Source organism: Caloenas nicobarica, chromosome 18, assembly GCF_036013445.1.
Source record: "Caloenas nicobarica isolate bCalNic1 chromosome 18, bCalNic1.hap1, whole genome shotgun sequence".
Classification (NCBI taxonomy): Eukaryota; Metazoa; Chordata; class Aves; order Columbiformes; family Columbidae; genus Caloenas; species Caloenas nicobarica.
In genome coordinates, this window is record NC_088262.1 from 1,012,483 (window position 1) to 1,039,524 (window position 27,042).

The 27,042-nt window shown below is 56.7% G+C and overlaps 1 protein-coding gene across 7 annotated transcripts in view; it reads left to right on the top strand.

Annotated features, from left to right (window-relative positions):
• Nucleotides 1-2,251: 2,251 nt before the first annotated feature.
• The window catches only part of BAIAP2 (BAR/IMD domain containing adaptor protein 2), a 41,090-nt gene continuing 16,299 nt past the window's right edge, over nucleotides 2,252-27,042 (top strand). For all 7 annotated transcript variants that reach the window (XM_065648146.1, XM_065648150.1, XM_065648147.1 and 4 more), the window contains exons 1-6: nucleotides 2,252-2,363; nucleotides 10,249-10,324; nucleotides 12,287-12,373; nucleotides 20,590-20,651; nucleotides 20,934-21,005; nucleotides 21,310-21,447. In XM_065648146.1, coding sequence (XP_065504218.1) covers nucleotides 2,292-2,363; nucleotides 10,249-10,324; nucleotides 12,287-12,373; nucleotides 20,590-20,651; nucleotides 20,934-21,005; nucleotides 21,310-21,447 — 507 coding nt within the window. In that variant the 5' untranslated portion in view covers nucleotides 2,252-2,291. The remainder of the gene's footprint in view (nucleotides 2,364-10,248; nucleotides 10,325-12,286; nucleotides 12,374-20,589; nucleotides 20,652-20,933; nucleotides 21,006-21,309; nucleotides 21,448-27,042) is intronic.

The window sequence follows — 27,042 nt, forward strand, 5'->3', positions numbered from 1 at the left end:
TGGGCTCCGGCACAGCCCTGTGGGCACGGGCAGGACGGGCAGCACGGGCAGGACGGACCAGCCCTGGGCAGCCATTGCTGATCAAGAGTTCATGACACAGGAAAAGCCAGGGGCAACGATAATTTGATAAATCTGCCTCTTAATGTGACGATCAGAAATCACTGGCTGCTGCCAGCTGAAGACTCTCTTTGGGAGAGGGGGTTATGAGGGAGAAAGGTTTTCAGTACTCAGAGTTCCTGGGGATAAGGAGAAGTAGAGGCTGGGAAGAAAGTGGAGCGCCTAGATGCAAGAGATTCTCAGAGGGTTGTCCCAAAAGGCCTCTTTTATTATAAGAAATTACAAATCCTTTTATCTTCTTCACCAGAGGAACAGCTTGTTTGAATTGCTGGGCTGTCACACTGGAATTAGATGCAAGAACCCCCCACATCCATGACGTAGCGAAGAACTTACATAACGTAACTAAAAATAAGGTGATGGAGATGCAGATAGAGGCACTCTTTTCCCGGACGCTTGAGCTGAAATCCTTCACCGACACTGGGAAGCCAGCGAGGTGCCGGGTCCAGCCAAGGGAGCAGTGTCGCACCAGAGCCGCCCAGTCTGGCCGCTGGGATGGAGCGGGGAAGGGGCACGGGGAGGTCCCTGCATGGATGCAGGCAGCCGAGCATCCCTCCTGGGAACGGCTGCTGTGGCAGCCTGTGCCCCGGGTCCCCTGGGGTTGTGGCCCACTGCTGCTTCTTTCTCAGTCCCAGTGGGAAAGGGTCAACCATCTGCTCCAGCAAAATGAGAAAAACCCTTCTCAGGGGGTCATAAATTCTTTCCTGTCTTTTGGAGTGTGAAACCTCTGAGGGGGTAGAAGCCAAAGTGGGACCCAAATGTGACCAGAATGAGCGGTCACCTTCGTTGCCGTTCCTGTTCCTCTCTGGGGCTGGGATGGGGAGTGGGAGGCAGCACAGGGAATCGAAAGAGGATGTTTGAGGCCAAGGTATTGACCTTGGCTGCTTGGGCTCCTTGTTCTCAGAACTGACGGAGGAGATGAGGGAGAAAAACACACACTCGGCTACTTAACTGTTTCGCCACTTCTTGTGGCAGAGAAGAGGGAGAGGGAGGCTTGGCCCACGGGTTGGGACGAGGCAGCCGGTGGCAGTTTGTGCCTGGAGGGACGGCAAGGATGGGAGACCCACAGCTTTGCTGTCTCACAGGGACTGGCAGCTGGGAAGGGGCTCCCAGGGGAACTGTGGGGTGACAGGGTATGAACACAGCTCTCCCGGCTGGCCCGGCAGTGGGACAGCATGGGACAGCGTGGGACAGCGTGGGACAGCGTGGGACAGCGTGGGAGCGGGCAGGGTCTGCCTGTCCTCCTGCCGGGGCTGCTCCAGGCTGAGGTTTCCTCGCACCACGGGCTGTGCCGCACCGGCCCCACCGTACGCTGTGGTGACTGTTCATCCCACCTCTGCTCCCCTGGCCTGCCTGGGTGACGTTCACCATCTTTCCCCGTATAAAACCAACACCTTGCAAACCACTGGCTGCTCTTCTTCCTGCTCCTCCTCACCCATCCGTCTCACACTGCGCAGCTGGGGAGCGGGGCACAGCACCGGGCGAGGACGGGGTGCGTACGGCAGGGCTGCGGTGGGAGGCGTCTCCGGGGTGTGAGGTACAGCTGGAGCTATAGGATGGAGTACAGCGCGGGTATGGTATGGAGTAGTGTGGGCTATAGCAGGGGCTCTGGCTGGGCTGTAGGATGAGTTTACAGGGCATAGCGGGGGTATGGGATGGGGAATGGGGTACAGGAGGGGTATGGGATGGGGCATAGCAGGATATGGGAAGTGGGTTATAGGAGGGGGCACAGCACGGCGCATTTTTTTAGGAAAAATTCTTAATGGAGAGGGTTGTGAAGCAGTGGAACAGGCTGCCCAGGGAAGTGCCGGAGTCACCATCCCTTGAGGTGTTTCAAAGGCGTATAGACGAGGTTCTTAGGGACATGGTTTAGTGCCAGAGTTGGGTTATGGTTGCACTCGATCTCCAGGGTGTCTTCCAACCGGAACGACCCTATGATTCCATGGTCCTCCCGCCGCGCCCCGCGCCGCACTGCCCCAGCCAGCCGGGGCGCGGACCGCAGCCCATCCCGCCCGCGCAGCCCGGCCCGGGGCGGCTCCTCCCCGCGGGGCGGAGCGGGGCGGGGGCGGCCGCGGGAGCTGATAAAAGGCGGCGCGGCCGCCGCTCCGCGCTGTTCTGCGCGCCCGCCGCCCGGCTCCGCTCCGCTCCGCGCCGCTCCGCGCCGCCCGCGCCCGCCCATGGTGCTGCCCGGCCCGCCCAGCATGTCCCGCTCCGAGGAGGTGCATCGCCTCACCGAGAATGTCTACAAGGTGAGCCCGGCAACAGGTGCCCGCCCGCTCTGGGGCTCTGCTGCGCTTTAGTGGGGCTTTTTCCCTTTAATTTTTTTTTCACCCCCCAAACCCCTCCCACCGTTCCCGTCCTCCGCCGGGCGCGGGGGCAGCGCGGGCGGGAGGAGGCGCCGCCGGGGGCCGGGGCCGCCCCCGCTCCCTCCCGGGATGCGCTCGGGCTGCCGGGGCGGAGCGGCCGGGGCGGCAGCGGGGGCAGCCCCGGGACCCCCGTCCTCCCCGGACCCCGTCAGCCCCCGCCGCGCCGTGGGGGAGCCGGGGGGGCCGGGAACCTGCGTGGGAATTTGGCTTCTCCCGCGGGCGGGCAGTGCTGTCCCCAAATCACCTCGGTCCTGGGCAGGTTTGCGGCGGTTCCTCGCTTTCCTGCAGCAATTAAAAAGTGATCGGAGCTTTTTCTGCGTCTCGATTATAGCTGGAGTTTGTGACTCTATTTTTTTTATTTCTTTCTATTTCGCTCCCAGTATCGTGAGAAAGATAAAATAATTTATGTGCTTTAATTTTCCTGGTGAAGGAAATGGTTTCTGCTCTGCTGGGTTCCGTGAGCAAGTCTAATAAAACCTTTCTAGCCTAACGTGTAATGCAGGATGTCATTTGTTAAACTGGAAAGCTTGCATGATTCCCTGCATTTTAAGGGGTTAGACTGAATTACCTGGGAGCATTAAGCAGAAATAAAAATTCTGATAGAAAAACTTAGTACAAAGAACACTAAGGTAGTGAAGTTTTAAAGTCGTGGGTTTGGGGATGCTGGGTCATTAAGCGCTGTTCAGTTGGAGCTAATGGGACCCAAAAATCTTGGCTCCTTGGAATGTAGAGCAGGTCTGTGAATGGAACCTGCTGGTTTTGGCATTTGACTGGGACTGGTGTTTGTGTGTCTGGGACTTCCACCATCTGGGTGGCTGATGCACCAGGCTCAATGCCGGGGGTGCCCTTGGACTTGGGCAGAGCCCGGCACCGCAGGGTGTTGCTGCGGCCGCGTCCCCATGCAGGCGGGAGCCAAGTGTTTGCGTATCGGCTGCCTGAGCAAACAGGGCAAGAGCGGCTGAGCTCGTCACCCGGGCTGAGTGACACTGTGGTTGTGCTGGGGACAGTTGCTGGGAACAGTTTCAGCTGGTGACTCAGTTGTTGTTTGAGGTGTGTTGTCCTCGAAGAAATGTGCTAAGAGCAGGTTTGTGGAGCAGGTCATGATTTCCCTGGGCGCCTGTGTGCAGCAACGTATGGAGTGTGCAGGGTGGCTCGTGGGCCGTTGCAACAAATGGGCTTAAATGGTGTTTGTTCCTGCAAGAAATGGAGGGTGAATGCGGGCTGGGCAGTTCCCCTGCCATCAGCTTCATCGGTCCTGCCTTGCCTGAGCCCTTGGGCCTTCATTTGTGTTTCCTGCAGTGAATGAGGAGCTTTTTCTCCTCTGAAGACAACGATGCTTTTCTTGGCCTCTGGAGATGTGTGGCATGGGGTGTGTGCAGGAACATGGTGTTTGCCTGTCTCTTTGAGGTCTTCTGCAACCTCCTGGAGCCCAGCGTGAGGGCTGGAGGCTCAGGGACTGTGTGGACGCTCTGGAGCTATGTGAACTTTGGAATTCCCAAGTGCTTCACATCCACATTGCCCAAGTGTTATTATTTTTTTTGCCCCCTGTTCCCCCGAGGTCTGGAGCAGGAGCAGGCAGCTCTCTGCGGCTGCTCCCCACGCCAGGCACCCTCTCCCGCCCGGCTTTCCCGAGGCGTTCTGCTCGGAAGCCCATTGTCATCGTTTTCCAGAACCAGTGCTCCCCTCAGAGTGACTGTGCTAATGAGACGGTGGAGGAGCTGCCAGCCGCCCCCTTGCCGATGCTGCCACTACAGGCAGCTGCCTACACACGTGGAGTAATTACAGAGGGAGACGGAGGCTGCTGGCACCTTCCACCAACGTAATCCCACCTTCCCTGGCGCTGATTCACTCCCGTGGACCCCGCCGCAGCCGCTGTGCTCTGCGGTGAGCCCAGGGGTGACACCGCGGGGCCAGCCCTGGGACAGGGACAGCCTGTGGCGGGACAGCCGGGCGATGGGGCAGCTCCCGGGGCTGCTCCTTGGGCAGCCGCTCCCGAGCTCCGCTCACCCCTTGCACAGGATTGTCTACTTGCAGAAAGAGGGGACTGGCAATTCTTCCTTCCCCGAAGACAAATCTGTCTCATTTATGACAGATTAGTTTATTGCAGTTTACAGGCTAGCCTCCATTTCATTTTGAAGCTATTTCTTCATGTTGAAGATCATTTTGCAATGGTGTATGAGTAGCTCTGTATTTGAAGAGGTGTTTTGTTTAAAAACACCCCAAACTCAAAGCCTAATTGTCTTTCACAAATACAGGGATAATTCCTGATAGTCATTTGCTACACATCAGCTGTAATAAATGTTATTGCTGGTATAACAGCCTCTTGCCTCGTTATCTCCAAGTCCAGAGGGAAGGGGCGCGATTCTTGCTGAAGTGAATCAGAAGGGGAATGGTGGGTGGCAGCGGGGGGGCGATGCGGTGTGACGGGGACGGAGCTGGGCCCTGGCCCCAGCCTGGGCCACCCCGATTCCACGCGCTGTGCTCTGGGTGTCTCTGCTCCCGCCGCGGGGCGTCCCGCACCCCAGACTCCCAGACGGGAGAGCGGTTCCAGGCCTCTGCTGAGGTGGGTCAAACTGGGAAACCTGCGGGTTCAGGGTGATGAAGCGGGGAGCTCCTACTTGCCGAAGGTGCCCCAGATTGTCTCCCGTGCCACCCGTGGCTCCTGCTGGCGGTTGATGCTGCTCCCTGGGGTGGAGGCAGCCGCTGGCGTTGCCGTCGGTGCCGTGTTGCGTTGGCTCTGCTCTGGCTAAGGTTTCACTGCGGTGCTGCTCGTGTTGCAGGGCAGGTAGGGCACAGGACACGTCAGACCCCTCCTGCGCCGGGCGCGCGGAGCCGGAGCCTCTGGCCGAGCCCTTGGTGCCAGGTGTGCGGGGAAGGGGCTGGGGGACCGTCCTGGACCCTGCTTACAAAGACACTCGGAGCTCTTGTCCTGACACTTGGGTTCATTCATCCTCTGACATTGTCAGCCAGTAGAAATTAAATTACTTTAGATGCAGACCCCATTTTTTTTTTTTCAGATTCCCTTGCTCCTGAGCTCTTTCTGCAGTAAAGATGCAGCTGAGCCCTCTGGCTTTGGCTCAGGATGTGGGGCAGCCCCAGGGGTAGGATGAGGGCTCGGAGCAGCTCTGGGAGCACAGGGGGATGCACCGGGGGTGCGACGGGGAGGGATGGAAGCAGCACGGCAGCCGTCAGCTGCTGGCGCTGTGAAACGCTGCTGCTTTGTTGCGTGTTCTGGTTCACCGAGATACCGCGGCCCGTGGCTGGGGATGTTCCTGGCGGCAGAGCTGCGGGGTGGGGGTGTTGAGAGCAATTGAAATCAGCCCCGCTAACGAGTCCGGCGAGGCTCCCCTCCCAGCAGAAACCTGGCTCGGAAAACTATGGGATTGTCTTGTGATGGCGCAGGGCAGGATGTGCTGAGATGGAGGCAGCGCTGGGGTGTGTTTGGGCATTAAATATTTAATACAGAAATAAAGAAAAGCATTCCTGGAGCAGGGCTGACCCATTTAGAAACAAAACTTCCTTATAGCTGAGCTGCTTTTGCAGCGTGACTGTGGTGTAATGGGGAGTCTCCTGGTGCTGCCCAGTGTTTGTCATGGTCACATAACGTCCTGCTGTCACCCATGCGTCACTCGGGAAAGCTGTGGGTGCCAGGCTGAGCCCGGGCCACCCGTGTCACTGTGCAGCATCAGTCTTGCAAGGAGCCATCGCACCTTACTGCTGCGGATGGGCAGCAAAGAGCGGCACGAGGAAAACGCCGGGGCTGGTTCTTAGCTCGAAGTCCATCGCTGTGTCCGCTGAGGCGTCTGGGACGTCCCCAGCGAGCGTTGCCCAGGGTGTCCCTGCGGGGTGGCTGGGAGAGGAGCCCGGGGCACAGCAACGCTGCGGCGCTGCTGGCGATGCTCATCCCGCGGTCGCATCCCGCAGCCTCCTCCACTTCATGGCCGGTTGTCCAGCCCTTTGCTGTGTTGCTGTGTGGAGGAGAGACTGGACGTGACATCTGGCTCTAATTGCTGCCCTGTGATGAGGGTAGCAGGTCCGTAGCTGGTGGCCTGTCAGTGCCGTGCCGCAGCCGGTGCCGCCGCAGCGCAATGCCGGTGGTGCAGAGCTGGGTACCCGAGCGACCGCAGCCATCGGCCAGCTCCTGCCAAACAGCACCTGCTTTTTATCGTGCTCTGGATTTGGCTTTAGGAGCTGCCTGGGTGGCCATGGGGATGGACCTGGGGAGAACTGTGCAGCCTGGTTTTAATGCTTTTTTTACAAGCCCTTAAGGAGGTCGTGCAGGTCTTTCCTATGTGGGAGAAACCTGATACAACCTGAACCAGCTCCATTTCCAGTTTCTTCCTGGGGGGCACTTAAACTTCGCTGATGGGCTGACTGTTGCAGCGTCGGTAGATCCTTGCTGGAGCGTGGAGCACGCTCAGCGGGGAGAGCGGGGACCTGGTTTTCTGTTGCCTCTTCTCCCCCCAGTTCAGCAGGACTATGCCCTGGAGACCTCGTGCTTTGCATTAGTTTCATTTTTGGCAGCTGAATAAAGCCGTGCCAATCCCAGAGAGCTGAGTGGTATTACCCAGGGAATTTAGTGCAGTGGAACAAAGCAAAGCCCTTTCAACCTTCAGCTGCCAAGTTTTTTGTCTGTGTTTTTCTAAACTCTGCCCAGGCGGCGTGTGGAAGGCAAACAACTTGTGGGTGGTGCTGATGGAGCAAAATTTGAGGGAGAACAAGATTTGCTTTCGTTACCGGAATTTTGCTGAATATCAGCTTTGCTGTAGTGTCCTGCAAACCTGGCGTCGCCTCCCTGGGGAGGAGAGTCCCGCTGCGGGGATGGGGCCGGCCGGGGGCGCCCACCGGCGACACAACCCGCAGCGTCACGGGAGCCGCCACAGCATCGTGCTGGTGACTCGGGTGTGTGAACCGACGGCTTGTTGAGCATGTTCCGTGCCAGAAATATGTTTATTTTTCAGCATTTCTCCTTAGCAGCTGGTGGCTTTTCAGCTTCTCGCTTGGAGGGCGATGCGAAGGTGTGTTAGTGCCAGAGTCACCTTCCCTTCCCACCCTGGCAGTGCGAAGGCAGCTTGAAAAACCTCTATTTTTATCTCTGTAGTGAAGAGCCCTTTTCAACGCCCTCATCCTGCCGGGCTGCTTTTGTTGGAGCCTCCAGACAGTGTCTTAAAAACACTCACTTTCAGCGAACTTCCTCCTAAGGTTTAGTAATTTCATTTGGCCAGCAGAGTCTCGCCTCCCCCCTCCTGACCTGATCAGTGGGACCCATTCTGGAGATTCTCGCCCTTTATTTATTGCGTTTAAATGCCTGTCGTTGGTCTGCGATCCTGCCCGGAGCAGTGCCGGCAGCCGCTGGGGCTGGGTCGCGCTTTGGGTCCCTCCAGTTTGGGGAAGATGCGCTGAATTTGGAAGGGGATTTCTGCGAATCTGTGCCACCGCATCCGGCCCCACGAGACCCGCAGGCGGAGAGAGCAGCTCAGCGGCTTTAAGCCCTTGGGCACGGCGCTTTGCCCATCGCTGCCGCCGGCGCCTGGCCGCGGTGTGCCGTGCCGTGCCGTGGGGACAGCCACAGTCACCTGCAGATGATGCAGGATGTGGATCCTATTCCAGCATTTATCCACTTCATGCTCCAGGGAGCTGTGTTTACATAGGCACTGCTGCAAAAATCACTTTCTTTATATATCCATACATATACATAAACACGTACTGTGCTTAACCCAGCAAAATGTTTAAAAATCCCTTACCTACAGAAATTCTGCCAATATTTCTTCTGCATGTACGTTATTCAGCCTCAGAGCGCTCAGGCTGAGCTTGAGCGTGGTGGAGGCTGCGGGCACAGCTCTGCTGGCAGCGGGGACGTGTCCCTGTCCCCACCATGGGCGGCAAGGACGTGTCCGTGTCCCTGTCCCCATGTCCCTGTCCCCACCACGGACAGCGGGGACGTGTCCCTGTCCCCGCCGTGGACACACATCTCACACCTCCAGCCACTTTGTGGGATAAGGCAGGTGGATTTTTTCTGACCGAAGCCAAGTGTGACGTGGGAAGGAGGGAGCAATCCTTGTCAGTGTTAATTAACTCCTGTGCAATTGTCTCCTACAATTAGGGAAAACAAGTTGCTGTGTGGACTGTTGCTACAGGTTAATTTTCTCCTTTCAAGCTGAGCGCGTTCACTAAACCGCTTCCATGTGCACTGTGCTGCTGCGTCGCTTGACCTGCAGCCTTAATTAGCAGTGAGTTTTCTCGTTAGCCTCCTGCTTGCCTGTCAGATCTCCGGGAACCAACTTCTGCCCTTCGCAGGGTTGTGTGTGGTGCTGTGGGACGGACCCGCCGCCGCGGGGGCAGCGCGACGCTGGCTCTGGGCCATCGCACCAGCCAGCAAACACCAGCACCGAGGCGATGTCCCCCTCAATGGTGGCCTCCGAGCTGGCATCCCGTGCAGGTCCCGCTCAGTGAAGTTAGAAAATGGCTGGTTTGAGGCGGGGGAAGGCTCTGGCTGAGCCTGGCACACGTGCACCCGCCGAAGAAAATTAAACTGTCACACTCTCCAAAGACCAGGCAGCAGGAACTCGGGATAAAAGTGCCTCAGGCAGAAAATGAGCTTTATAGTGTTTGGCCAGCTTCAGATGAGGTGACAGATGCTTAATCAGCTTATTTGCCATAAGTGTCTGTCTGTCGTCTTCCCTTCCCGGGATGGGACGCTGCCAGCAGCGCGGCCGGGGGCGCCGAGCCCTCGCTTCCCGGGGAGCACCCGTGTGGCCGGTGCGCGGACTTCTGGGGATCACACGGGATTTTCTGGGGTGCCCTTGCGGGGGGCTGTCCCCGAGGTGGGCCGGGGGCTCGGGGCTGCTGGGCCGCGGCCGCGCTCGGTGCAGAGGTCAGATTCGCGGGGAGAGAATGGAGATTTTGTTGTCTCCTGGGCTCGGCTGGGAATCGGTGTCTGGCTTTAGAGATGCTATCGGTGCCGGGGATTGAATGGCGCTGGCAGGGGAGGGGCAGGAGCTGCCGTGACAAACATACAAAGAGCCCTTCTTCTTCGTGAGCCGATTATTCCTTCCCCCCATGTTTAAATAAGGACCTTAAAGCGAGGGAGGCAAAGCTGTCAGACAGCGCTTCTGTTCACCGACACCCTCCTTTATGCATTTATAGGCAGGTGGAAAGTGACACCAAGCGCTTTGAGACCGAGGTGTCGCTCCTCGCACGCGGCTCTGGCCGCAGCTGGCACCGGCGCGGTGGGGACGCTGGTGCCCCTGTTCTGTCCTCTGCTCCGCGGTGGCTACCTGTGGCACCGCAGCACCGCTCTGCAGCCCTTTCCGCTGCCCGCGATGGACCGAGGTGGTGCTGCTCCCCCAGGCCGCCCCAGCGGTGGGACGTCACCGTCGTCTCCTGGAACTCAAGTCACCGTGGTGCTTGGTCTGATGGCTGAAGCCCGCTGTCTCAAACAGCCACTTGTGGTTATTATTATGGTTGTATTTGCCGTATCTGATCATTTTCTGGTTTGAGCCACTCACTCCTCTCTTACGGTGAAGGGAGGGTGGCCGCTGCTTTGGGTGTTATTTGCAATACACGGGTGTGCTCAAGGTTCTGTGTGTAAACCCAGCATCCTCTTGCCATCGTCGGGGATCTCGAGTTGCTGTGAGGAGTGCGGGAGGATTTTTTTGCTCCGTTTTTGTGTTTATCAGCACCAGGTTAAATTCCTGGGGAGCACAGAGCTGCTCTGCCCACTCCCCATCACCTCTGCTAATTCTCAATTATGTTCTTTTTCCTTTAGACGATCATGGAGCAGTTCAACCCCAGCCTCAGGAATTTCATTTCTATGGGGAAGACCTATGAAAAAGCCTTAGCAAGTAGGTGAAACCGCATGGTGTTCATTGCTGAAATGCCGGGGGCTGCAGGGCTGGGGAGGGCCGGTGGGAACGGCTGGACGGCACGGCCTCGGCAGAGGGGAGAGCTGGAAAACCAGCCTGGGATGCTTGTTTTCCCCAGGAGAGTGAAGGGAGGAAACCGGGGAAACGTTTTTTGGACCTCAATGCAAAGCTGACGCCGCTAGGACATGCCGGTGTGTGCCTGGTGCAGCGCCATGGGTGTGCAGAGGGTTCACGTGATAAAATGTTGGGTGGCAACTGCATAACAAATACACCTCCGACCAGTTGATCTTTAAATGTTACTTCAAAATGTTTAGAATTAAGATTTTCAATAACACACCTTTAAAGAGAACTTAAATATTCAGATTTCTCAGAAGAATGCATTGGAAGAGGAGGGAGAAAACTAAAAATATTGGTGGCCCCCTCCTGGGAGCCATTAGGGAGGTGGAGATTTAAATGGTCGAAAGTCAAATATGAGTTGATGAAAACCCAATATGGACTGTTTTGGCTGAAAATGACTTTGCATACTGCCTGGGCCCTCCGTGGTTTCAAGGAGGCTGAGGGCTTTGCTCAACCCCGGAGGCAGCTGCTTGCTTTTGCGGAGGGCTCTGCTCACTCCAGAGCTGCACAGCACATGTCTCTTGGATTTTATTTTTTTAATTGGCTCAGTGAAAATGCCTGTAAGGGAAGAGACTGTCATCATCTTAAGCCAGCAGAAAAAAAAAAGCATTTCAGTGTCATGTTCTTAAGCGGTGGTGGTTGAAATCCGACCTTCGGGAAGGATCCGCGCTGCCTCGCTTTGTGCCTGCAGCAAATTTTATTTCCAACAAGTCAAATGAGGTTCCCGGCTGTTACGGTGAAGGGTTTTTTAGGACGCAGACCTGCTGCCGTTCTCGGGTGCAGGCGCTCCCCTGCACGCTGCTTTCTTGCCAGTTCTCAGCCTTGTTTTTAAGTGGATTTTAATGGATCAACTGCCCATAGCGTGGGAAGGGCCATCGGTCCCGCTCCGCTGCGCAGGGGCTGTGGACTCTGGTCTGGCGGGCACGGGCCGCTCAGCGCACCCAGGAGCAGAATTCCCGGCTGTTCTAACGACGCTAACGAAGCGGGGCCAGGGTTTGGTCTGCAGCACGGAAGGGAGGACAGGCAGGGTCTGACAGCACGGAGAAGAGGTTACACTTAGAGCCGTGGGGTTTTTTTATTTATTCTTCTAAAATGTTATACTGATAATGCACCTTTTAATTACCCGGGTGGTGGAGTCTGTTTGTTACATGCTGCTTTATCACAGCTTCATTTGGGCACGCTGTAACTGCAGCGTTTTGTGGATAACCAGTATGATCACTTGCTTTCTGTTTTTCTCACATCCCTGCTGTGAATCTGCTTTGAAGCCCAAGATCTTCCTGTAATTTCAAAAATTGTCTTTGGTCATCCTTTCCTTTGGATCTCTGAGCTTGTGGGGGCATCTGAAGGAAGCGTCTTAATCAGTGAATCGTGCTGGAAGAGGCTTCAGCTCATAATTTGTCGGTGTTGAGCTAAAGCCGTACAACATGTTCTCGTGATTAGAGGAAACCCCCTGCTTATCTGATTAAAGTGGAGAGTGTAGCTGGAATGTCAACAAACAAGACTGAACTATAATGAAAGTCTGTGATATTCAATTATTCCACAGTGATTTTTTTTTTCTGAGCAGCATTAAGCAGGCTGATGGCTATACTGGAATGAAAACCACCAAGATCTTGCATGTACCTTGTATTTTTTTTCCTCCTAAATAGCCCTGTAGTCTTGCCACTTGAGCTTTCTTCATTCATTTTTCTTCTGTTTGTGTAGTCCCTCCCTGTGAGGTTAAGCCCTTTGAAGTAATGTCTATTTTAGTGTTTAGCATCTATTCAGTGCCATACAGGTTATAATAGCCATTAATGAGAATTTAACTGCATTTTTTGATGCTTTTAGGTATGACATATGCAGCAAAAGGATACTTCGATGCTCTGGTTAAGATGGGAGAGTTGGCCAGTGAAAGCCAAGGATCTAAAGAATTGGGTAAGTCACCAATTTACTGTTAAATGGAGTCGCAGGCTGGAGCAGGCTCTGAGCGCAGGAATGAAACCAGATTTTTGCAGTTGCTGGGGATAACAATCTCAGTGCGGAACTGATACTGCCTCATGTGAATGGTAAAAGTGTTTCTGTATTTACTGTTAATTTAGCTTAAAAAAAAAAAGCCTGCTATTTTTATCATCTGGATTTTGGGGCACTGTCAGCTCGTGGTGTTTGCAAAGAGGAAGCATTTGCAGAGAGCGGTTTTGCTGGCGTTTCCCTCCTGCTTTGCAAAGCAGAGATAAGCAGCAGCCTGGTCTGGAGCTGAGCAGCGCCGGGCACCTGGGGGCTGGGGCGGGGAGCGGGTGGGAATGGGCAGGCCGGCTGTGCCGGAGCCGCGTTTCTCCTGGTTGTCGCGCAGCGCGGGGGCTGGTGCTGTTCCGCGGGATCCGCCGCGGGACCCGCTGTCTGCAGCATCACAGCGCAATGCGGCCGGTGACTCGTTTGCTCAGTCGATCAGGGTCACAACATGTCACGAGCTGTGATGCTCGGTGCCTCCTTTCCCCTTCTTATGCTTATTCCTCCGGTGAGTCCTCCAGGAATGGCTTTTCCAGTCTCCCCGTCACTGGGACGTGGCTCCTGTGTTCTCTCTCTGAGCTGCCCCCTCCTTGCCGCTGTTTTGCTGCTCAGACGTGGATCGAGGCGGCTCTTCTCCCAGCTCCCCAGGGATGCTGCAGCCTCTCGATAAAGGCTCTCGTGCGGCTGAAGTGGATTTTAGGTCTCATCGCCTTTGCAGTCCCAGGTGGACTCTCCCTCCTCCTCCTCCCCGTCCCTCCTGCAGGTCTGGCTCCCCAGGCCGCCGTGCTGGGAGATGGCAAACTGTGCTCGTTAACACCGTCTCTCTGAGGCAGCCAATTAGTGGAGAAGAGGTTGGGCTGCGGTGACCCTAAGGGCTGAGCGAGTGGTGGGTGAGCAGCCCTGGAGGGGCCCGGCCTCGGCTCTGCCGCGTTGCGCTCGGTGTCCCCGGCCACGAGCTGCTCCAGCTCGCTGCCTGCTGCGGAATTGCCATGGGGAAGCAGCAAGTGTCTATGGAAACCGATTCTATCTCTTGGATTAAAGCTGCCTATAGCAATCTGTTTCTGTTTAATAAAAAAAGAAAAAACCACAAGAGAGCCTTGTGTGCGATGCACGCAGAGATTGCCAGGGCGGTGCAGGCGTCAGTGGGCACAGCAGCTCTGTCCTGGCAGTGGGACTTCGGGGAGTCTGACCAGAGGCGGCTCAGCTGGGCGAGGGCAGGAGCTTGGGGACCACAAACCTGTCCTCGGAGCAGCCCCAGGCTCTGCTCGCACTTAAACCCGGCTTTGGTGTCACCTGGTGGTCCTGCTCCCCGGCACGTGGACGGCGGTTTGACAGCAGGCATCCCAGTGCCCTCCCCGTGTGCATTCCCTGGGTGGTCTCAGTATTTTGGGGTTGGTTTAAAATGTTTCCAAGTTCCTGCACCTTCCACCCAGCGTGAGCACATCCGAGGGAGAATCCCGGCAGCTCCTGCTCAGCTCCGATGGGCGGCTGCTCCTCAGACCTATTGGCTTTGTTGATCTTGCCGATATTTATTGTGGCAGCTGCTCGGTGCAGAAGAAAGTTAAGATAAAATTCCTGGCTGCAGTTTACTGGAGCTGATAGCAGCTGGGGACACAACCCCCTCCCAGTGGGAAGTGAAAATGGGCTGAAAAATGTTTTGGATGGGGGCTGTGCTTGCCAAAGGTGCAGCTTTTCCCAGGAACACCTTTACCGTATCGGTCCTTGTGCCGTGGTTGCTGATAGTGCCGGAAAGGAGCGCTGGGGTCTGGGATATTTCATTCCTTACTTGAGGCAGCAGCAGATGTGGATGCTCAGAAATGCCACTTGCGTTGATGTTGTGTCCCCATCAGTCCCTCCGTGTGCGGTGGTTTCCTCCGCGAGCTGCTCCGGGTGTTGGGCAGGACTCGAGGATGCTCTGGCTGGGACAGCAGCTCGCGTCCGTTCCCAGCCTCCGCCAAAAAGAACCCGAGGGGTTTGTTTCCCTCCTTAGCTCTTTCTTTTCTGAATGCGGATGCTTTTCTGATGTAATTTCTGGGACAGGATGTGTCAAAAAAACATAAAAATACTGCAGAACCTGTGTCTAAAAGGTGCTGGAGGCAGCCAGGTCTGTCCCCAGCTCTGCCGCCCGTGCAGCGGTGATTCTGCTCGTGCCAGGAGAGCTGCTGTGGCCCTTTCCGTGCTCAAAACCGGCCGTGCGTTCCTGTTGGCATCTCTCCAGCGGTTCTTGTGACCCTAAGGAGCTGCTCTTTGCATTGGGTGCTGGAGAAGTGCCCGTTGCTGCGCACGGGTGCTGCGGGCTGGGGTGGCCAGTTCTGCTCGGTCCTTGCTGCTTTAAAGACATGTTCCTGTGGTGGCGGCGATTCTGCGCATTTGTCTTGCTGAACACGTTTATCCTGCCAGAGCGCTGCCCCCAAGCTTGGGTCTGTGCTTGCCAGCTGCTTAGCACTTCACATTTTTTGTAAATTCTCCATCAGATTTTAGCAACTGTGTGTAGACAGGATAATCCTGTGTGGTAATGGAAAACCTGGCGATAATGAAGTACTTGAGCTGTAATCAGCTCTGTGGCTTGCATTTTTGGGTGCGAGCATCTGGTGGGGAAGTACCTCCCTCTGAACCCCACTGCTGAGCTTTGGGATCTTCAAAGTCTGTTTTCTTGGGTTTTTACCCAAGGTGATGCCCTGGCCAGGAGCAGGGTGTAGCGGTCAGTTTGCTCTGAGACCATGTGTTCCGTGCAGTTCCCGGCTGGTTATGCTTTTCCACCTGTGCTTCTGTTAAAGGGCCTAATTTGCCAGAGAAATTGTTCCAGAAATTCAGGACTCGGCCTCCAAGCTGTGTAGTTCACTTAGGGGAGGAACCTGTAGGAGTAGGCTTGCTGAGGGTGCAGAAACACAAGAAAGACCTCTTAAAAACTGCTGCCTGCCCCAGAAAGGCACTTTTTTGCTGTCTGCGTTGCCTTTTCACTGCCTTCAGACCTTCTGATGAACAGCGGAATGCCGTAGCAGTCGGCTTGTTCTCACCAACCTGTGTTTGGGTAAGGGTGGAGGGTTGTTAAATGAGCATCTGCGTGGAGCATGTTGCCTGGCTGGAGTTTCTAACGCATAGCAGCTGTGTGTAACATTTGGGTACCACCTTCAGGGGTGACATCTCCCTGGGATGCCAACCTGCCGTGTGCCCGCGCACGGCGCCGGGACCGGCTGCTGCAGGGATGCTCCAGCCCTTCGGAGGGACGGTGGGGCCACCGTGTGTCCCTGCGCTGGTTCCTGCCGTCCATCGGCAATGCTGTGAGTTTGGCGGGTTTTAGGAAGGGGCATGGCTTGTGTGGCCAGTCGTGGTCCTGGAGGTGTTTGTGTCCCCTCCTGGGACCGCTGGCGTGCAGGACGCGTTGGTTCTGTGAGTGTGAGCTGGGCGCCTCCGGGCTGCTGCAGGGAGGTCTGTGCAGTTGTGTTCTCCTGGGCTAGTTAATCCCGTGCCACCGATGTAGCTGCTGCCAGAGCTGTTGGGCACCAGGGATGCGCTGGCCTGTATGTCAGGAGGCATCATGATACAGAAACATGATCTGTGCATATGTGGTGGTGGCTGTGGGAAGCGCGGGGCAGCGCAGGTCACCCCGGGCTGTCCCGGGTGAAAGTGTCAATGGGAGCTGCTCAGCCTGGGGGAGCCGATTACTGGAAGTGTTGTTGAACTTGGCACACTCGGATGCCTTGGGAAGCTTTTGCTTTTTCCTTTACCTTGTCTCTCAATAAATAAATAAATGTCTTAAGCTTTGCCAAGCAGGATTGAAGCAGAGGCTGCAAACAGAGCTGATCATTGTAATGCTGATGAGTCCTAACACATCAACATGTCGGTACCGTCCTTTGGGGCTGTGATAAGTGAAACCTTTTGAAGAGGAAATAGATGAATCAGTGCAGAGAAGCTGATTGTTTCCCCACACTCGGCTCCTTCCCCCTGCATGCGCTGCTGTTGCAGGGCAGGCTGGGCACAAGCATCAACATGATCTGGCTTGAAGCTCCTTCACTGATGCATTGGTTTTGGTGTTCTTATTAAAAAAGGCTCATATCTAGCTCAAGGGGGCGGGGGGGCGTGGAGTTGGGGAAATCTTATGCTCTGAAAACTCACAAGCAAAGTGTTGTGAGGTACCCAAATGCTGTCAGTTCCTACGGCTTCTGGAGGGGACGGTGGCTCCTGCGCGGGCTGGTGGTGCGACTGAGGGATGCGGAACAACCTGTTTGCCTGTTCCTGCCGGGTGTGGTAGGGAAGGGCCCACAATAGCCCCTATAGTTCTCCCAGAACGATACTGTGAGTCAGACAGACGTAAATAGCAGCTCCTCCTGCCTGTTTGTGCCCTGCAGCCTGTGGAGAGGTGTGAGCCTGGCACGGGCAGGTAGAACCCCTGCTCTGCAGTCCTACCCTTCCTCATCTTTATTTTTGCCTCTGGGCTTGGCTGAGACGCTTAACTGCGGGTTTCTTGACCTATAGAATGTGCATTTTGGCAGCAAGCCTGGTCCGGTGCTCGCACTGTGTACAATTTGCACTGTGGCCCGAGCGCTTGCCCTGCTCTCTGCCCTGCTGCGCAGCCGTAATTACCGTGTTTGACTTAAAAATACCAGGGGCAGGTGATGCAAAGCGCCCGTGGCGAGGGCGGCCGCGGTGCTGCCGGGGCTGGGGCGTGTGCCGTGCTCCCGGCTCTGCTCACGCCGTGCGGTATCTGCCATCAGCGCAACGCTGCGGATCCACTCATGAGCCAGGGTTTGAGATATTCAGGCTTTCCGACTACTGTGGTGTCTCTTAGTCATGGTTTAACTTCTTCCCCGCTGCCACGCTGGGTTAGTCCGAGTGGTTTCATGGCACGTCTGTTAAAGTCTAACAAGGTCTGTAGCTCCTTGGCTGCAGCTCGTAGTGTGGCGGTGCCGGGGGTGCGATGTGTGAATTCGCACAGCGCTGTGGCTGCTATTTGGAGATTTAGTTCAAATCCTCCTGCTGCCCCGCATGGGCTCCCAGGACTGTGGAGGCCACAGGATGCCGGGAGCTGGTTCCTTGGGAGCTGCTGGGGCTGTCGGAGCCCGGGGGAGGCTCGGGAGGCAGCTCTGGTGCTTCTGCGCGGTGCAGACACCGCTGGCACCGCGGAGCAGCTGCGGGGGGCTGGCGGTGTCCCCTGGCCGGAATGGCGGTGTCCCCTCGGGGGGCTGGCGGTGTCCCCCGGCGGGGCTGGCACGCGGAGCAGCCCACGGCAGGGACGCTGTGCGGTGGGGACGGCTCCGCGCCGCTGCCCGCTTTGATGTGGGGCAGCAACGCCCCACGCTCCCACTGCGATAAGAGCCAGGGGAGTGGCGGTGGAGGAGAAAGTCTGAACAAAAAGATGCGTATCTGCTGGGAGAGGCACGGGAGCACCTCCTCGGAGCAGGGCCGTGCCCGGGGTGAGGAACGCGGTGCGGGCAGAGCCGGGTTGTCCTGGTGCCAGGGGCTGGCTGTACCCAGTGCTGGATTTGGGGGTATGTACGTTATTTCTGAGCGCCCCAGCCGCTGCTCTCGGATGCATTGGGAGCTCGGCAGTGCTGGGCCAGCCCTGCACCAGCTTTCTCAGCTGGGATTTCCGCTCAGACCAAAGGGAAGTGAAAAGGAGAGCGGGTGGTGTGAGCTTTGGACATAATAAGTGGGCCATGCTTGCATTGATATACTCTTGAAAAAGCAATCTCAGCTGAGCCCTGGCGTTGCGTCACTGCCTCCTTGCAGTGGGAATTCATGCACTTCCCATGATTGAGCTGTCGCAGCCCAACCGGAGAGCAATTTCCTGGCGGTCTCGTGGTGGTGACCCCGTGGCCGGACTTCCCTGCTCATGCGTGAAGCTCTTCACCGCAGACGTGTGGAATTATTGCTGGGGCTGCTCTGCTTTGCCAAGACCCTGGCAGGGCGGCTGGCAAAGTCACAGCCGGCTCGTGGCTGTGGAGATCTTGGCACATGGTTTCCTTTTAGCGAAGGAGCAGAGCTACAGCCGCACCGTCCGGTCACCTCCTCCGTTTGTGGGATACTTTGCACATCGCTGCTCTCTCCATGAGCCAGCTTGGGGATATGGGGGGACAGTGGCCCTGGTGCCATTCGGTGCTGGCCGAGCGCCTGCCGGTGCTGCAGCCAGTTCTGTTCCTGCGTTGACCCCTGGTGCCTGCCAAGGACAAAAAGGGATCAGATTTTAATGTTTGCAGAAGGTTTTGAGACACAGTGTACCGTGCAAAGTATGAATTGCTTCAGCCACAGGAGCGAAGCACCGTTGGGCCAGGTTGTTCCCAGTCGGCTGGCGGTGTTGACACTCGCTGGCTATGGCGCCCGAGCACGTGGTGTGCCAGGGACAGGCTGACCGGCACCGGCCTGGCCCCGCGCACACCGGCTGTTTATGTGCCCAGCGGGGTCCCAGTGGTTCCCTTGCACTGGTGCAAAGCTGGTTTGGCTCATCACAGTCCCACTGTTGCTGAGCTTTGACTCCAAGTACAGAGGATGCAGCTGTCCTGGAGCCGAGGATGGACCCATCTTCCGCAGAGGACTCGCATCTTCATGCTCTAGATACACCAAAACCACAGTGTTTGCCGCCAGGGCTGGGCTCTCGCTGGAGCAGGACAGGAGTGAGCAGCCCCGTGTGGAGACAAACCTGGGCTCTGTGTGTCCCTGGGGAAGGGGGACCCACCATTGGGCAGGATTAGGGCTCTGGCTGCTCGTCCCCATGTCTCCAGGGGGTTCCCGGGCTCGTCCCTGCCCAGAGCTGCCACCTGCCCCTTGAGCAGCCCTGGGAGTGTTGCAGCATCTCCCGCACGTTGTCCTGGGGGGTCCAGGCCTGGTGTCCCCTTCCCATTGCATTTCCCTTCCCTGAGCTTGCTGTCCTCTCCTTTAAAACTCCAGATGTATTTTTATGGGCTGCATGTTTGGGGCTTTGAGTTGTGCCAGGTGCTGTGCAGCTTGTTCTGGGATGGGATGTGGGACGCTGCTTCTCTTTGGGTGCTGTGGTCTCCCAGGCTCCGCCGGCTGAGGCCAGGGCAGCTCAGAGACACGGCTCATGGCTTTTGGTTTACAAATAGCTCCTGCAGCCTGGAAACCTCCTGGGAAGCTGCGTCTCGCCACGCTGGAAGTAAGATATTCCTAACTCAGCCCTTACAAACTGGTGATGGAGCTCAGCTCTCCCCGAAAGCTGCTCTGACCTGAGATGGTGCTTTTGGTCCAGCAGCAGCACTGGCGCCTCTCCTGAAAGATGCTCCCATGTGTGTCTGGCTCCGGCGCTGGGGCTTTTGCTGAGGCAGGACATGGCCCTTCCTCCCAGGAAACATGCGGTGGGTGTGGGACTTGGTTGAATTCTGCATTTGAAAAGAAGAATTAAAGGAAGAGGCAAAGCGGAGCTGGGACGCCTTGGCCTTGGCTGTGCACAGCGGTTTGTTGGTGGGACTGACCTGCGGTGTTTGCAGCAGCCCTGGCCGCAACTCTGCCCTCGCTGCCCGTGCATGGCTGGGCCGCCCGGGCTGAACAGGTCCAGTGGTTTTGAGGCAAATCTCAGCCTAGGGCTTAGCCCCCTTTGCAGCTCCGTGACCTGGACTGAGTCCCAGCACTGTCTCTCTGCTGCCCCGCTGCTAGGGACAGGGACACGGGTGCTGCGTTGGGCTTTGGGCCGTGTTCACAGCTGGGAGAGTGCTGGGTGAAGCTCCTGGCTGTAATGGAGCTATTTAAATTCCCATCTCTGTTATTAGTGCAGCATCTCGTCTTCACCTGCTCCCACAGTATCTGGACTGTGAATCAGGTCAAGACGAGGGACCTTTCTTGGTCCTATCGTCCCTGGCTGCTTTGTCATGTCCCTGGGCTAAGGGCTGGCGTGGGCAGACCTGTCCCATAGCTGGGGTGGCCGATGGCATCGTGGGTCAGGGCTGTCCCAGGGTCCTGCTGCTGCTTGTCCTTGTTTGCCTTTGTGCTACACAAGACGTGTTTGTCCAGGTGTCTCAGATGTCCATCTGCTCACCTGCAGCTCCCCAAAGGTGGGCACTGGGGTACCCCAGGAGCACCCGTGGTCCAGCCGCAGACCCGTCCATGTGAGCAGGATGCTGCCTGCCCCAGCCCCAGGGTGTCCCCCCCAGGATCGATGCCTCAAGCCCCCTCACCCTGTCTTGTCTTTGCAGGAGACGTGCTCTTCCAGATGGCAGAAGTCCACAGGCAGATCCAGAACCAGCTGGAGGAGATGGTGAGTGCCCCAGCCCAGCCGTGCCGTGGGCGCTGCCGGGGCCCCAGCCGAACACAGTGGTTTCCCGTGTCTTGTCCAGGCAGCACCAGCCCCTCTGAAGCGGATTTGCTGAGCTGGAAAGGGTCTGGTCTGCTTGGGCATCTGCTTCTGCATTGCTGGGTCCCTCTCAGTGTCCGTCTGTCCCTCTCTGCCATCAGCTCTGTCCGTGCAGCCCCTCTCCCCACCTGCCCCACGCAGGGTTTGCCAGCCCTCACCAAGAAACTGTGTGTTCTCTTTCTGCAGCTCAAGTCCTTCCACAACGAGCTCCTGACGCAGCTGGAGCAGAAGGTGGAGCTGGACTCCCGGTACCTGAGTGTGAGTTACGGACTTGTCCGGCAGTACAAGCGTTGGCTCCGATGTCCCTGCATCTCCCGTTCCTGCTGCTCGCCCCATGCCCATCTCCCTGCTTGGGGACACTTGTGCCCCTGGTTACCGATGAGTCCCTGGCCATCACACGTGTCACAGAGCAGCATTTTCCCCAATGTCAGACTATTCCCATCCCTGTTTGCTCTCTGGGCCATGGGGATCCTGCATCTCCCAACAGCCAACCCCCAGCAGCGGGTGCTGAGGCCAAGGCAAGGGTTTGGCTGTGCTCAGAGCTTTCTCCTGTCGCATCCAGGCTGCGCTGAAAAAATACCAGACGGAGCAAAGGAGCAAGGGGGACTCGCTTGACAAGTGCCAGGCAGAGCTGAAGAAACTTCGGAAGAAGAGCCAAGGCAGCAAAAACCCCCAGAAGTACTCGGACAAGGAGCTGCAGGTAGGACCCGGGCGGGGCGGTGACCGTCTCGTGGTCGTGCAGGGTGGCGGGTGCTTGGCACCACGTGCTGGAGATGGCCCAGCTCTCACAAGTGTTTCCATCAGGGTTTGCTGTTTGCTTTGGCGGCATCAGGGCAGTGTGGGGGAATGGGAGGCGTGGATGGGGAGGGGGTGACAGCCCGCGATGGGTCTCATGGCCGCTCTGGGGGAACTGAGGCAGGTGTTGTGCCGGGCGGTGCGGCGGTGACTAACCCCGCGCTGTCCTCTGCTCCCAGTGCTTTGGTTTTTTTTGGCCTGATGAATGAACCCCAAAAGATCACTAATTTCTGTTGTGCCAGATCCATCTTCTAGATGGTGTATTGCTTAAATATTTTCTGTGCCTGCTGCTGGGACACCCCTTCCCCCAGCCTGCAGGGGCGGCACGGGCCGGGGGTGGCCGTGGTGAATCACTGCGGTGCGGTGTGATCACGGGGGGGTTTGCTCGCCGACCATGTACCAGTTGCTAATTGGGTCCCAGCTGTGCAGGGCTGGGGTCCCACGGCACCCTGGGATGGTTTGTGCTTGGGGTGGGCATGTGTGAGAGGTCGAGGTGTTGGGGTTCCCCAAGGGGGGCGGTGGGGCTGGGGGGCTGCGGCACTGGGGTTACTGGGGCGTTCGCAGCAGGGGTTCGTGTCTTCTAGAGTTTGTGACTTTTGGTTTGAGCTTTGCCTGGGGCGCAGCTGAACACGGCAAATTTTAACGAGAGATTGATGCACCAACCTGCAATCCTGCTCTGGCTGAAGGTGCTCCTGCTGCTACTCGCATTTGCGGCACAAGTAGTACCTTGAAAAGGGGACGATGAACCCCAAGGCCAGAAATTACCTGCTATTGTCTCTGAGGCATGAGAGGATGTGTTGTGTTGGGACCAGGATCTGTCACTTTGGATGCCACGGGCTGGCAATGTGTCAAAATGACCCCGCTCTGCTGGAAGGGGATCTGTCGATGGCGCTTCGCTCGCCGGGGCCGCGCACAGGGCGGCGTTTACAGCAGTCGGCAGACTTGCTGTGAGGCTTGTGCCGGGGAAATGACATTCTTAATTGCAATAAAATTTGGTAGATCAGTCACTTCTCGGCGGTGTGAATCAGAATAAGCACTGAAGGAGAAAAACGCACCTGCCATCGCCCAGCCCACCCTGGCGCACAGCTCCTGTGCTGAGCTCGGGCTGGGTGGCGGCGCAGTCCGCGTCCTGCCCGCCGGGGCTGGCGCCTCTGCAGAGCTGGGCAGCCTCAACCGCTTCTGAGCAGCAGTGTCTCCGCAAGCCCTTGCTCCAAAATTCCTGCTGAGCCGGTGCAGCCCTGTTAGGCAACGAGAGAAACCTGGATCAAACCTGCTTTGATATTCCCCCACCTGCAAAATCTGCTGATAGGGACAACAGAGCAAAATTGCTGCCAGAGCCCCCTCGTCTCCTGCCTCACCCCCGCCCTGGGCTGCTGCTGTGCCGGGATCCCCATCCCACCCCCGGAGTCGGAGGAGAAAACCTGCCCCAGCGATGGTTTGATGCTCCTGCTGTGATGTGGTGGGGATGGGATAGTCCTGTTAACACAGGCGGGGAAACGGGATCAGCCTTTGATTCTCTTAATCTTTCAGCAGTAAGCAGTTAGGAAGCGCTTATCTCTGAAAAAGCCTTATGATGGCGTTTGAGCTTAAAGAGCTGTGAGACTGCTCAACTGCTTGCTGCTTTTTTCCCACCAGATCAAAATACGAAGTTAAATTGCTGAATTCACTTTTCCCTCTGCTCTCTGCTGGCTGCAGTGCTGGCATTTCCTTTCTACAGAAAAAGAGGGTATTTTGGGCCACCCTTGATGCTGTTCTTAGCTTTGCCTGGGCAGTGCTGTAAGGGTGGGCCCAGCCTGGAGCTACCTGGCTGCTGGGACTGGCTTAGTGAAACTGGGCTTAGTGAACCAGGAGCATCTGCAGAGCTCCTGGTGTTGTACCGTGGGGCTTTGCTCAACAATAATCTTTCTCAACTGGCTTAAAAGAGAGAACCACGCAGATCACCCTGGGGAGCTGCTGCATGTGGTTCGGTTTGTTTAGCTGGCCCAAAGCCACCTCTGCGGTGGCTTGTCAAACCCCCGGTGGCCTCCACAGAGGCGGCTGGAGGCTCCTCGTGATGCTCGTGGGAAGCCGAAGCCTTCATCAGGCTGGTGCCTGGGGACCACAGAGCGATCAGGCAGCAGCGGGATGGAGCTCTTCCGACGGGCTGTTGCAGATTACTTGTTTCCTAATGGGAGAAGGTGCTGTTGTTAGAGATGTCCTGGTAGCTCCATCAGTCGTCTCCTTCAATAAAGCAATAACGTCTGACTCTTCTTTTGAAGACTCATCCACTTAAGCTACCGTAGCAGTCAGCAGACAGGAGTCTGGTGCTCTGTCATCATCTCTCTTCGTATTTAATGCTGTGGGAAGCAGAATTGGTCCTTTCTGCCTTTTCACCACTTGTTGGGTGGCCACATCTTGTCCTCGCCTGCGGGTGAGGTGGGTGGCAGCGGCAGCGCTGTCCTCCTTCGGGGAGCTCAGGCTCCTGGAGCATCGTCTCACTCTGCCGAGGTGAGAGGAGATTTGGGGCTGTTCAGGCTCTGGTTTGCCAGGAGGCACAGGGACCCCCCTCACCTGGGCCAGGGCACCAGCGTGGCGTGGGCCCCACAGTTTGCTAGGTTGATCAGGAAGCCCAGTAAATCAGCCCAAACATCTCACCCGTGACTCTTCAAATTCAGATTTTTCCCCTTGATAAAGCAGAAATAAATGCTGGTATTCAGCAGGCGCTGCACATGACTAATTATTTTGTGGCTGGTGAGCAGCAGCTTCGGGAGCCCGGGGGCTGAGGAGCTCCGCTGGGGATCAGGCAGCGGCACGATGCTCGCGGTGCTCAGGCTGCTCCGGAGCCGCATCAGCCACGCGTCGCGTGGAGGGAGCTGATCCGGGGCTGTCTGCGAGCCCCATGTCATCTGGCCACTGTCTCTGGTGCTTGTTTTGTGCAGTTTAATAGGTGAGGACAGGCGTCGCAGGATTAAAATGGTTGAGGATTTAAAACACCTTGTGGTTTGCAGTAAAGACAACTCAATGTAGCTTAAAAGCGGCTTGAGGCGCAATTAGGCTGCAGGAGTGATTTTTTTTTTTTTTTTTTTTCCCATCTCCGGGGCTTTCTCTGTCATGGTCAAGAGATATGCTGAATATCACAATAAAGCCAGGCTTTTATTCCTTATGAATCAGTCCAGAGCTTTTGTTCTACATGAGGAATGGAGCTGAGACAGCAGCTGCCTGAGTGTCTCATCTTGGTCATGTAGTTACTGAGACTTCTTTTGACCTGTGGTGAAAACTGGGAGAATAAACCAATTCCATTCACTTCACATCTCTTATGAAGAAGAATGAAAACAATATTGAGATTAAACAATCACCAAGGAAGCTAAACTGCTTTAATTTCATTAAACACTGGTTATGATCAAGCCATGAAATCAAGGTCGCGATGGGTTTAGGACCTTGATTGAATCAGCAACTCCACAATGAAGTTATGTTGGTTCAAACTATTTATCAAATCATATTAACGCTATGAACAATTGGATTTCTCCTTTGGGTTGGGACAAAACTGACTGTAATTCACCCTAAATAGTGAAGCTGCAGCCGGCGGGTTGCGGTGAGAGGCTGTGCCGGCCGGGCTGTGCCGGCGAGCGGCCGTGACGCCGGGGGACAGGGAGCTCCCTGCTCCCCCAGCCCCTCCAAAAGCAGGCTTTGCTGAGCCGAGGTGATGTGCTGCGGAGGCTGAGCTCAGCTCCTGCCCAGATGTGGCTTCTGCTTGTCCACACCTACACCTACGGGAATATTTTAAGCATTAAATACCTCTGTGCCAAATAACTGGGGGGAGGGGAGAGGGGATAAACTTTTGTAATTGAAACCTCATTTTGATATTCCCATCAGGAGAAATAATTTTAGGTATAGGTCAAGAAGCTCTAACTGATAAGGAGTTTGCACAAACCAGGCTACAAGGGCTTATGTGAAAGTCAAATAGGGAAGAATTATGTAAAAGCTCCATGGCTGCAGGTGACTCTCTCCAGGTTTTATCGTGCCTTAAGCTGGGTGTCCGAACCACCAAATCCCTTGCAGGCAGGGGAAGCGGCTGTGAAACACTTAGTGGGAGACGCAGCAGGCTGGGGCTGAGCTGCTCCAGCCGTGGGCAGCGTCTGAGGGTCCTTCGTGACGTGGGCAGGTCGGGACTGAACGGATCCCGACTCGGGAAGTGCCAGCCCGGGCGTTCATGTAGTTCCGTGGTGTTACCTGCTCGTGGCTGGGACCTTCTTGAGGGGCTCATCCCCTGTGGGATCTCTCGCCTCTGTTATAATCAGCTGTGAGCTCCGGCTGGTGGTGCAGGTCCCTCTCACCGTGGGGCTGCAGCCTCGAGCATCTGGGGAGGCTTTGGGTGCTCGTGGGGCTCCAGCACTGGCCCTGCTCTCCAGACACGGGGCTGCAAGAGCCACACGCCGAAGCGGCTTTTTCAGACTTTGTGGGCTGCGGGTGCGTATGAAAGAGTCGGCACGGAGGGGAGGAGAGGCTCCGTGTCCCCGTCAGCAGCTGTGGCCAGGGAGGCGGGTTTGCTGTGGCCGGCAGCATTCCTGCCGCCTCGGCTGGGCTGCAGGCTCCGGCACACAACGTGGTTCCCTGAACCAGCTCTGCAAATCTATAAGCAGCTGCCACAAATATGCAAAATGAAATTGTGAACTTCTTTTCCTCTGGGCTGAGATGCCTCAAATGACTCCTGCAGAGCTGGTCCCCGGGTGCCCGTGCCTGCAGGTCAGGGCCACGTCTGATGAGTGTTTTGGTACCAAACCTTGCGCGCTGAGCTGTGGATCTGAGGTGTCTCTGTGTTGAGGGAACGTTTTAAGCAGCTGATTGTGAAACCCCCACACAGCCGGCTGGAGAAGGCACTTGCCCGCTGGTTTGCTCTCTGCAAATTTTATGTAATATCACATGCACGCGTGGATGGTGCTGTACAGGAGCAGTGGAAGGATGAGGCTGCTGCTCCCATTAACAGATGTGCGATACAGGGAATGTAACGAGGGGAGACAGCCCTTCGTGGGGGGCAGGGCAGCTGTCAGGGTTTGTGCTCCCTGGGATCCGCTCTGCACATTATTTCACCTTTGGCAGCCATGAGCGCGATGGCGCCTGCGGCGCTGCAGAGGAGGTTTGGCCGCAGGTGCTGGAGCCGGGGAGGCGGGTGGGCGGCGCAGCGGGGGCCGCCACGAAAACACCTTTCTGGACTGGAGATGTTGTGCAGGGCAGGGGCCGTTTGTCGTCTCCTGGGAAGGTGCTGGGCTCCGTGTGCCCCTGCACCAGACGCACAGAACCACCCGGCACTGGACGGCTGCGGGGACGTCCCACGGCTCTGCGAGTGCTCGGTCCTTGCAGAAGGCAGTGAAACGTCTTGGCTCCCGTGGTGACCCTTGCACGGGCGTTCTCCACCATGGGAGCGGGTTTGATTGGTTGCTTTATTTGCTGTATTGCAAGAGTTTGAGTCACCTCGGGCCCATGGCTGAGCTGTGCTCTGCTGGGAGTTGCTGCCGACAGCCCC